This window comes from Crinia signifera, chromosome 2 (assembly GCF_055691185.1).
Source record: "Crinia signifera chromosome 2, ASM5569118v1, whole genome shotgun sequence".
Taxonomy (NCBI): Eukaryota; Metazoa; Chordata; class Amphibia; order Anura; family Myobatrachidae; genus Crinia; species Crinia signifera.
The window spans coordinates 174,645,796-174,658,031 of record NC_139218.1 but is presented as its reverse complement, the minus strand read 5'-3'; the positions used below and the strand labels follow the sequence as shown (position 1 = coordinate 174,658,031).

General features: G+C 46.7%; 1 protein-coding gene across 2 annotated transcripts in view; it reads left to right on the top strand.

Annotated features, from left to right (window-relative positions):
- The first annotated feature begins 3,084 nt into the window (after nucleotides 1-3,084).
- Nucleotides 3,085-12,236, top strand: part of AATF (apoptosis antagonizing transcription factor) — a 172,897-nt gene continuing 163,745 nt past the window's right edge. For both annotated transcript variants that reach the window (XM_083173209.1, XM_083173208.1), the window contains exon 1: nucleotides 3,085-3,242. In XM_083173209.1, coding sequence (XP_083029335.1) covers nucleotides 3,158-3,242 — 85 coding nt within the window. In that variant the 5' untranslated portion in view covers nucleotides 3,085-3,157. The remainder of the gene's footprint in view (nucleotides 3,243-12,236) is intronic.

Below are 12,236 nucleotides of genomic sequence, written 5' to 3'. Positions count from 1 at the left end.
TTGCCCTCACTTGTGTTGAAACACCTTTCTTATTAGTTAACCTATTCCAGGGTTGCCTACAATCGCGGAATGGCCGGGAGGGTCCCGGAAATCAGGTCCCCCTCCCGGCCCCCCAGAAAGGGGTGCAACCCTCCCGCATTGCCCCCTCTCGGCAGGGGGAGTCCGCAGGTCAAATGATGCGGTTAGCCCCGCCCCCCACAGTGCAATCCTGAAATACAGGCTTCACTGTGCTGGCCAATAAGTCAGCAATTATGACCTATTCAGAAACAGGTTGTGGCAATAATTCATTTATGCTGCTTTCACATCGCAAAATGAAGGTTTGTACCGGGACTTTGAAACAGGTCAGTCCCGGCGCGAACCTTCATTTTGGGATGTTCACATCCCCACAGTGAAGCAGCAATAATGCCGGTTTGCTGATGTTATCTGGGGCGCGACGGGGAGTCAGCGCGTCATTGGGGGCAGAGGCAGCGCTTAGAGATAGCGCTGATCCAAGCACTGAAAGGGGTGTGTGAAAGGGGCCGCTCGACCCATAGTGTGAAAGGGGCCGCTCGACCCGTTTAACCTATTCACAACCGCCAAGCAACACAGCAATGAACCGGTAAGAACTCTTTTTTATTGGTTTAGGAGTCACGGTAACCCCTTTCACATCGCACTAATTACCGGGTCAAAACGGCTTGTACCCGGTAATTAGTTGCGATGTGAAAGAAGGTATAAGAATAAATTCCAGGAGCAGAGCACTGTGTCCCTCCTGGCATGGGTCACGTTGAGAGTTATGCTCTGCCAGGGATTCTAATGGAGCCCACACACGCACCGATCCCGGCGTGTGTTGTGGGCTTAACTAGCACACATAGCATCGCATCGTATGCCTTATACATACGATGTGCATGCAATGCGATGCTATGCTAGAAAAAGCTAGTACAAAAAGTATGTGCAGCACTTTTTGTACTGTACGATGAGGTGCCACGGGAGCGCACACCCCATCGTACAGCATCGCACCGCCGGCAACGGTGTGTGTGTGGGCTCCTTTAGACATGTAGTAAAGCACTGACCCTGTGCAATATTATTGCTTATTTTTGTTATTGTTATTTTTTTTATGACACAAAGCGGACATGGGGCACATTGCTGTGTCATGAGGTGTGCATGAGTTTGAGCTGGAATTCCTGGGTTTCTAATAACAATTCTCTGTTTGAATCGTCGGTACTTATATGTTAGTTGGGCGCCCAATATAGTTAGTATGCCAGGGCCGTAACTAGGGGGGGGCTGGGGGGGCACGCGCACCGGGCGCTGGAGGCAGGGGGCGCTGGAGGCAGGGGGACGCTGGTGTGACCAGCGGCAGCAGCGGGGAGCTAGCGCCGCAGCCGCTGCCACATCAAAGATGGCCGCCCGCCGCCGCCCCCTAGTCTCCCCGCTCCCCCGCTGGCTGCCCTGCTCCCGTCCCCTCACGTCTCCCCCGCTGTGTATACGGGAGAGACGTGGTGCTGCATATGCTGCTGGACCGCTAGCCAATGGCCGCTCGCTGTCCAGCAGCCACCAGTTGATTGGCTGCTGGACCGCGAACGGCCATTGGCTAGCGGTCCAGCAGCGGGAGTTAGAAATGTTAAAATCATACAGCACAGCAGCAGCACGTCTCTCCCGCGAATACAGCGGGGGAGACGTGAGGGGACGGGCAGGCAGGCACAGGCACACTGACAAGCCTGCCTGCCTGTCTGCCTCCCGCAGGCGGGGGAGGGGGGGGGTTCTATCCCCCTTGGCAACGAGCACACTGGCATTCTATCCCCCTTGGCAACGAGCACACTGGCACAGATCAATCCCCCTCGGCAACGAGCACACTGGCACAGATCAATCCCCCTCGGCAACGAGCACAGAGGCACAGATCTATCCCCCTCGGCAACGAGCACAGAGGCACAGATCAATCCCCCTCGGCAACGAGCACAGAGGCACAGATCAATCCCCCTCGGCAACGAGCACAGAGGCACAGATCAATCCCCCTCGGCAACGAGCACACTGGCACAGATCAATCCCCCTCGGCAACGAGCACACTGGCACATATCTATCCCCCTTGGCAACGAGCAGAGGCACAGATCTATCCCCCTTGGCAACGAGCAGAGGCACAGATCTATCCCCCTCGGCAACGAGCACAGAGGCACAGATCTATCCCCCTCGGCAACAAGCAAATTCAGTCCACCTTGGCATCGGCATGAAGCCCCTGGCATTGAGCATATAGGTAAGTGGCACTTATGTGTCAAATGTGTATGGTGTGTTATACAGTATGTCATGGGCATTGCGTCGTGTTATATAGTATTACATGGGCATTGCTTAGTGTTATAAAGTATGACATGGGCATTACGGAGTATTTATTTGTAATGGGCATTGCGGTGTTATATAGTATGTCATGGGCATTGCGTAGTGTTATATAGTATGTAATGGGCATTGCAGTGTTGTATAGTATGTAATGGGCATTACGGTGTGGCTGGGGGCATGGGGGCTGGGGGCATGGCTAGAGGCTCACAGAGCCTCTGGGTCATGCCCCCATAGCGGCAAAATGGGGGCGTGGCCTCGCGGGGGAGCAGCGATTATAGGCCACGCCCCCAAATTAGGCCACGCCCCCCCATCGCTAGGGTGGGGGGGGGGGGGCACCAAAAGACTGCCTTGCCCCGGGCGCCGGAAACCCTAGTTTCGGCCCTGAGTATGCTCATACCCCCACTATCCATGTCTGCATGGAGTTGTCTTTATATTGTGTGGCGAGAGCAGCGAGCCCCCCGAGGGGACGCGAAAAACTAAGCAAATAGCTTAGTGGTCTCCCAACTAACATATAAGTACCGAATGGTCTAGCAAAACCAAAACCTGTTACAATTCCCTGTTTTCTTATTATTTTTGTTTCCAACTGCAGAGTAACAGCAATGGGCTCCATAAACAAATGTTCTTGCTTGAAGAATAATAAAAATCCTTATTGTATATGTTTGGAAAATCTTCAGCGTCAATAGAAAAAACCTATGAATTAAAACTAACTGTATAACTGTACGTAGATACACGGATGAACAGCATCAATCCCGTTGCGCAGCAACACGTCGCCTTCTCCCTGCGTAAGCAGGTCTTGCACGCATGTTACTAACGTCATTGTGAAAGGGGTGTATTATTTAGAAGCCTTCCGTAGAAAATGGCGGCGTCCTTGTCCCAGACGTTGGAGGGTTTATTAAATCCACAGCCCCGGTTCTGGGATCCAGAGGATGACCATGATGAAGGTATGTGCTGGCCGGAGAATTCTGTACAATGCGGTGTATTGTTTTTGGAAGAATAAACATATGTGTGCTTGTCTGTGTAAAACCACGTGTGCTGATGTTCCGGTTCCCCCCCCTGTGGCTGCCATGTGTGCGCTGTGGTATTCAGCACAGCTGTTCTTATAGTGTATTAAGTTGTACTAGAGTAACATAGAGTAACTATGTTTTCTGCAGTAGTTCTGGCCTGGTTTGGAATGACCAGAATCTTTCCTCATTCACGTGTTGCAGGATTTATATACGGCTAGGGTTTATGTTGACATTCCGTATTATTTGAGTCCCTTGCTTTTGTAATTGATTTTTCCAATGTTCGTCTGAATTATTCTTGCAAGTTTTACGTACTAATCCATGTTCTCTTCCACCCTCTCTTCCACCCTTGATATTACCCACATGCACAAAATATAAACATAATGGTGTTGTGTATTGTTTGTATCCGTCCTATAGGATATGCCTTTAAATAATACTGTATGTGAAGGTCTCCTATAGTACATTCTGTTTTCATAGAAATGCATTTTTATGATGTAATACAGACAGTATCCAGTTGGTAGGTTAATGTCTGTTAAACAAGTGTACAGTCAGTGTGTCAACATAGACAAATGGTATTTTTGTGGGTACCTTTACTTCCTTGGCTTTCACCATCCAGATTAACTCTGATTGGGACTGGTAAAGTAAGTGTGCACAGTGAGGCACCTTACCCGAAGCATGGTGAACAAAATGAAGAGACCTGGTACACATGATGATCCCCCTTGTTGACTATTACCATGTCAACCTAGATGCTGTAAAACCTTTATACAATAACCATTCAAATATGGTGGGTTCAAAATCAGAACATGGGAACCACTGCACAAATACTACTACTATTTACATGGGCATCTATTGGGATTAGTAACCTGAATGATGCCATGAGGGTACACATTTTAATCGATCTAAAAGTATTTTAAGGGGTCCTGTATTATGCACTTGACTTCCAACTTCCTAAAACTGCATCCCCTTGTAGATTATATTTTAAATGATATATGCATGATAATGACCAGTCTGAACAACTTTTTCTTGTATGAAGTCTGCAATTACCAGGTGAACTTCTGTACCCTACTTTGACTGCATTGGGCCATTGGTGGATGTAGAGAACTGGAACTTGGGTGGTTTTATATAGTGGAGATATAATATGGAGGAGGGATATGGACTTCGCTGCTATCGACGGGCAGGGTCTGGGTCTTCACGTACCGGTCTATAACTCAACAACGGAACTGACAATACAGGGAATCGATGGTTTGAAGACAGACCTGAAGATCTGTGGAGATAGGTTAAAGCATTGTCATGCCACAGCCGGGGACACTTTTTACATAAGGTCCCTCGGACATATCATGCTCACCAGGCCTCTCCTGCATGCTGGGAATTGGAGAACCACAAGTCCCAGCATGCGGGGCATTAATGGGCCCCCTTGGACTTGTAGTCCACCTGTAAAAAAGAAATGGACACACATTTTACACCTATACTCACAAATCCAGGTTCCAGCGTTGTCTCCGTCTCTCCCCTGCAGCAGCTCACCCCGTGCTGACTGTGAGGTGAGTCGGCTGCCTCCGCTGTGAGAATCGCACAGTTACAGTGGTACAGAATCACTCCGCCCTGATTTTCTGTTGGTGTCCCAATGGAGAAGCCTATAGCCAATCACGGCTGAGAGCATTTATATCGCTGTAACAGTGCAATTATCGGCTTTGATAGCACTGGCAGATGGCTCACCTGCGGGGTGAGCTGCTGCAGGGGAGAGATTGAGACAATGCTGGATTTGTGAGTATATGTGTATAATAAAGTTTTACTGTTCTCTGTCTTTTTTTTTTTTCTTTCACAGGTGCACTAAAAGTCCAAGGTGGCCCATTAATGCTCCGCATGCTGGGACTTGTGGTTCGCCTGTTAAAAGGGCTTCAGCCATGGACGGTAGAGATGGGCAAAACGGATCATTAAGTTGAGCCGGGATCCGGCGAATCTCTTAAAAAAAAAAAAAAAAAATTTTTAAAAAAATGTAATTTTTTAGCGGATCTTTTAGAGGAATCCTCGACTCACTTTAGAAAAAAAGGGGGGATATACATGACCGAGTAAAAACACTGATCGATGGCTGGGTGCAGAATCGCCATCGATGGCGTCTGCACCGATGGCCATCCCTGGCAGCAGCAGCTAATCTTTCTATCACTTATAGTCGCAGCACTGTACTCAGTCTCCAGAGGTAGTACATCTCAGCTGCCACAGGTGGCAGCACTGAGATCAGGAAAATGCATTGTAATGGAAAACGAAACTGAAAAGCATCACCTTTTTGGGATCCGTTCAAAAGATCCGGTTTGTTCGTGAACAACCCATCTCTACTGGACGGGTGCAGCCTTGGGGTACACTCCCCCATGTACCCCGTCCAGGGCTGACCAGCTAGGGTGAGCATGATACAGCAGGGGTAAAAAGTGTTGGACCCCCATTTTTATTTATTTTTTTGTCTCCTGTATCTTTGGAACCAGGAACGGTCCAAGAGTGAGGGGCTGGCTTCAGAAATACGTGAAACCACTACGCTCTGTGTCCATTGTGTTTTTGGAACCAGGTCCGGCTCAATGAGCCTGGGGCTAGTTATGCTCAGAAGGGGGGACCCCACGCCATTTAAGAAAAAAAAAAAAAGCCGCACATTTTCATGGCTAAAAATCACACCACATCGCATTTTGTTTGCTGTGAATTTGCATTTCATTAAATAAGCAAATTCAGGCAAAAAATTGTGATTTTTTTTTTAAAAAGTGCAATTTTGGAAAATGCAATATAATCCCATCCTATTAAATGTCACCCCTTTCTCCTCATCACATTGAATATCCAATGTACCAGATGCATCACCTTCGCTGCAGGGCATACAAACTGAGCGATCAGTGCTCTATTTGTTAGGGTCCATACACACTGGGCCATTATGCCCAGCTTGTATAGACAGCGATGATCGCTGTCATCGTTGTGGGGGAAAGCCGCCCAGTGCATACACACTGAGTGGTTTTCCCTCCCTGCCCAGCGCTGTCTGTGGAGGGTGGACAACTTTGCATAGGGCAGTGCTATACAAAGCCATCCACAAAGCCGCTCATCTGTTAGTAATACTAGTGTTCCCTCTAGGAATTTTTGGGGGCAGGGCAGCGCAATGGGGGCAGACCGGGCCCGGCGACGTTATCGTTGTAGGCGGTCCCGGGCTGCTGGCGTCACTAAAAGGGGCATGCCCAGGCCGCTACATCACTAAAGGGGGCGGGCCCATGCTGCCACCGTCGTGCAAGGGGGGCAGACCTGGACCTGCTGCCGGGCACACCAGCAAGACAGGCAGCAGGCTCTTTTAGCGGGGCGCTGCTGGAGGGGCAGGGCGCATTTTGCCCTTTAAAAATTTTGCCCACTAAAACAGCCTAGCGGGGACACTAAGAAAAAGCAGATGAGAGGCTTTCCTGGCAATGATTTGGGATCACCGTCGGGCCGTACGCACTGGGCAGCTTTGAGCTTTCAGCTCCAAATCATCATCCAGTGTGTATGGGCCTTAAGCAATCTAGTCAGATCAGTTAGAATTGGGACTGAAATCTTCCTGTGTGATTTTAGAAAATCCAACCTGAATATCTGTAAAACAAAAATATTTAGACTAAAGTGATTTGCAACCTGGAACATACATCAGTATATAATAACGGGTACATTGGGTAAATTATTCAATGTAATTAGGAGGAACAAAATATGCTAGTACACTGTATTAAACTAAACCAATCATTTAAGATATAAGCGTGTTTTTTTTGTGCCTACTATACAATGAAGGCAGTATACACGACAAAAAGGAGACATGAAGTTTTTCACTGCTTTTTGACCCGAATGTCGACAGTCGACATGGGCACAGTTTTAAGTGAATCGCGTCCCCTTACATGGCTCACTGTGCTCGGTCGGCACACTGTTTTTTTTCTCCCACCACGCCCTAGTGGATGGTAGGACATGAATTACCGCCTGTCGGCACATGTAAGTTAAAAAAAGTGAAAAACCCCACGTTGACCTTGTCCCACGTTGACCTAGACACCTGACAACATAACTTGATTGGGAAACAGTCGATGGGTCGACCTAAAGATAATCGACACTGGTGGGTCAACGTGGTTCTTTTTTTTTTTTTTTTTTTTTTTTTTTTTTTTACCTAGCATTTTTAATTCTGTTTGCAAAAGTGTCAGAATTGGTAAAATTGAATACATTGAAAAATCTATGTTTTTAATAAACTAATTGTCAAACAGTAGATATATTTGGCAGAAATAGTTACATTACTTTTTTCTTAAGAGGGATTTGGTGTGGAATGACCCTTTTAGGAACTTTAATATGCATGATCAAGAGTAATTTTATATTCTTGCTGCAACATTTGGGATAGATTGAAGCTAGGTAAATGGCGTGGTAAATATTTGATAAGGTACTTGCAGTTGGGGGATAAATAAATTGATAAGCATTGTGGTTATATGACAAAATTGCATGTTTTATTAGTGTTCATTCTAGCACGCACTATCTTTGAAAACCCATGTAGTTCCTTCTCACTGCCTGGGGTGTCACTGTCTATTGTGGTGTTTCTAGCAAAGGTCCGGTTTGCATATCAGTGCTGATATACAGACCACACTGTGCTAGAAGCACTACAGAAGACAGTGACACCCCAGGCAGGGAAGAGGAACTGCATGGGTTTTCAAATATGGCGGGTGCTAGAATGAACACTATTTTAGCACTGTTTTCTAATTTTGAGGCTGCAGAGAGGTTAGGTGTTAAAGGCAGCTTGCTTGCGAGACAGGTATGTGGTAATAAAGAGAATTTAAGTGAATGTGGTTAGAAGGGCTAACCTGTTGAGGTTTGGTAACATTGGGACATCAATATGGTAGTACAAAATGGGGAAGGAATGTAATACAAAGTGGCACTGGAGCCTGAATGAATTCAAGAGCAGCAGTAAGATAAGAAGGCTGCGAACTGAGCCTTATCTAACCCTAGCAAATAATGCAAGTTGCATGGAGGATGAGGGTAGTTGGATAGGAAGTATGTGAAATAATAAGTACTTTGTAAAAACAAAAAAGCAGAGTAAAAAAAAAAAAAAGTGATCAATAAGTTTTAAAGCTGCTGTGAGGGTGCTAAAGATATCAGCCTGATGACTGACTTTGCAGCCAGGGGGCTACCCTTAATGCATGAGCACATCACTGTATACAGAAGCGCTTGAACAATAGGGATGCACCCCGTAAGGGAGGGAGTGCTGGGTGGCATTGCCCTTTGCTGGGTGGCACAACAGTTATTCACAAATATATATATATATATATATATATATATATATATATATATATATATATATATATATATATATATATATATATATATATATATATATATATATACATATACACATATATATATATATATATATATATATATATATATATACATATACATACACATACTAAATTACAACTGATACTGAATAAGGCCCAATATTGGATTTTGAAATCACTGTACATTGGAGACTCTTTAGATTCTGCAATACAATTTTAAGGGTTGAGCTTTCATGTTAACTTCATTCTACTCCAGATCATGAAGTCTATCGGGGAAATTGACTAAGAATACGAATACCAAAATCGTATTTGTATTCTTACTACGAATCAATACGACTGCATACAGCTGTTTCAGCCGTAAGTCGTGTTCCGGAGGGGAATTTACAAAGCAGTCAAATACGACTGCTTTGTAACCCTCCCGATGGTGTAATGATTCGTATTAACGGCTAATACGAATTCGTACAGCCAGTCTACACGCAGTGATCGCGAAAACCCACCAAAAAAGTGGGTCCCTGGGACCCTTAACTTCTAAAAATTGGGGTCCTACCTGAGCCTTTTCTGGGTCCCAATGGACCTCAATCATCTAAAAACTTAAACATTTAATGCCAATATGAAGCTTTTGCCTGGGCTATACATTGCACTGTCATCTATAGCAGTGGTTCCACACACACTGCACACATACATAAATAGCACACCACACACAGCTCACCAGTAATACATACATACATACAGTACCTAGTATATCACACATACTGCACACATACAGTACTTGCACACACATAAATAGCACCACACACAGCTCACCAGACATAGGCATACATACATACATACATACATAGCAGTCCAATGAATAGCCCCCGCATCCCCTCCCTGCCAGGATCCCTGGAGACACACTGACCACCTATGCAATGTGGCCGTTGTCGCTGCACGCTCCAGGGCTGTGTGATGCAATGCAGCTCCATCTACATTCAGGCAGTGATCGCTGCTTGTTGCCTGTGTCCCGCTCTGTCTGCCCCTGCGTAGGAACTCTGGCCTGTCTCTGCTGCCAGGTCATGTGACCCCCCCCCCCCCCCCCTAGCTACGGCCCTGCTGAAACATCTTTAAAAGCTGTCCGGGACCTCACAAGAGTTGCTGCAATGTTACTATTATGCTGGGTATGTCCACCCCTCTCCCCAGCAGTGTACATACCCAGCATGAGGATAATATTGCAGCCACTGCTGTGAGGTCCCAGTCAGCGGTCAAACATTCAGGAGCAGCAGGGAGGGGGGCGGCACTGCAGTGCACAGTACTCGCTGAGTCACGAGGCTGGTCTCCTCCTCGAGTGCTGCACGGCTGGTGGCCCTGCAAGATCCAATCCCTCCCCAGAACATAAAGTGCGGCTGGTTGGGGCGGAGCGCGTCCCAGGGGACGCAAGCATATTTGAGAAATTAGTTCCTAGTGTTCAGTAACGGGTAAAATACGCGCTACATCGTGTATTTGTGAACCCTGTACACGGATCAGTCAGATCTGTGCAGTGTGTAATAATAATAATAAAAAAAAAAAAAACGGCGCAGGGACCCCCCCCCCCCCCCCACACCAGGCTGAAAGAGGCGGGGCTGGTAATAACAAAAATCAGGAAATCTGGCAAATAGGGGTTCCCTATTTTTATATTTTTATTTTTTACCAGCTGCAGGTCCGGGGCTGGTTCCCAAAATAGCCGACTTTCTCTGCTTCTGATTGGCCGCTAGGCAGCCAATAGAATCATTTGGAGGAGAGGTGCAGAAGATGGATGTTCTCTGCGTCTCTCCTCAGTCCGAGCGGGGTAATGCGCAACTTGGACTACGGCGGAGAGAAGACTGGATCTTCACCAGAAGACCTTCTTCCTCTGCGTCTCTACTCAGAATGATTTCTAGCCAATCAGGAGCCGACTTTCTCGGCGGCCAATAGAATTCATTCTGAGTAGAGACGCAGAGGAAGAAGGATCTCTGCGTCTCTAGTGTACAGTGGAGCGGAGCGGGTACCATTGCAGTCGGGAGCAGCGCGACTTCAACAGCAGATGCCAGGGTGGTCGCCACAGGAGCAGTAGGATTTCCTTCCCCAGGTACCCCTTTGGATTACTACGGATCCAGGACCCCGGACTCTTCAGCCCTGGAGCCCCGGACCCGGACCAGCCCCGGAACCAAGCCACCGGACCCTGGGACCTACCTACGGGATCAAGATAGGTAAGTATCAGTGTGTTTGTGTAATGTATGTATTAAACTTTTATTTTTCTAATGTGTCAGTGTGTGTGTATTCTATTTTTTTTTTTTTTTTTTTTTTACTGTGGAACTACAAGACCCAGCGGGCCCTTTAATGCCCCGCAGGCTGGGACAATAGGTTTTCCATCTATTTTTTTACACAATGATCAGCCCGGTGGCCACCGCACAGGGCCACCGGGGACAGCACCAGGCTTCAGCCTGGTCAGGTAAGTCCTGGAGGGGGGAACCCCTTTATTGGGGGGGTCCCCACTCCCCCTGGCCAGGCTGACTGGTCGGTAGGGTTAATGCTTTGGCCGCGGGACCTTATCTAATAAGTGTCCCCCAGCTGTGGCATTACCCTGCTGGCTGGTTGTGCCTGGGGCTGGTTCTTAAAATACGGGGGAACCCTACTCATTTTGTCCCCCGTATTTTAGGAACCAGCCCCGGCCGAGACTGGGGCTGGTTTAAAAAAATCAGTGAAGCCCTATTTGTCGGGTTTCCTGATTTTTTTTTTTTTTTTTTTTTTTTTTTTTTTTTATGCCAGCCCTGGCTCTTCAGCCTGGTGCTGGTTACGGCAGTTTGGGGGACCCCACGCCAATTTTTTTTTTTTTTTTTTTTTTTTTCTTTTAACTAAATACCGTTTCAGAGGCATTCCCACTTCCTCAAAAACGGTATTTAACCGTGTAGGACTCTGCTTTTAAAACGGTTTGAAATACCGGTTATCTTTAACCGGTATTTCAACTCTGGCACTTTCCCACTGCAGCCTTAAACGGTAAATTGCACTGAAAAATCGGCAATTTACCGTTTTAGACCTGCAGTGGGAAAGGGGCATTACATTCATTTCCAGTTTATTTTGAACTCACAGCTCACAATATATTGTTTTTAGGCCAAAATGTTGCACATAGGTAGCTGGATGACTAAGCTAAGTGACATAAGTGGACAGCACAAACATGACTGGGCTGATACTCCACAGCACCCCTGGTATTAAACAGCACACTGGGCAGCACCCTTGCAGTATAAGAGTAAAACGTTTTTTTTGTTTTGTATTTTCTTAAAAAAAAAAAAAAGGGCGGTACTCCTGTAATGATAGCACACCTGACGGCTCCCCGGAATTATATGGCACACACAGCAGCACACCTGGACTGATACGGCACACATGGCAGCCTGCAGTTTAAAAAATATATATTATTATTATTATTATCATTTGCCCCTTATTGCCTATATACAGTAGTAACCCCTCTCAGCAGACATCACTGACACATCCGTACTGTCTGACATCAACTGCATGAATAAAGGTGGCGCCAATCACCGGGACTTGTATAGAGTCTGGATGTCGTGAGAATACGACAGCGTAAGGATGACGTTCGGCCTCATTCTGGATCTGAAAAAATGGCTCTGAGGATCGAACTGCTCAGATCAGGGGGTTGGTT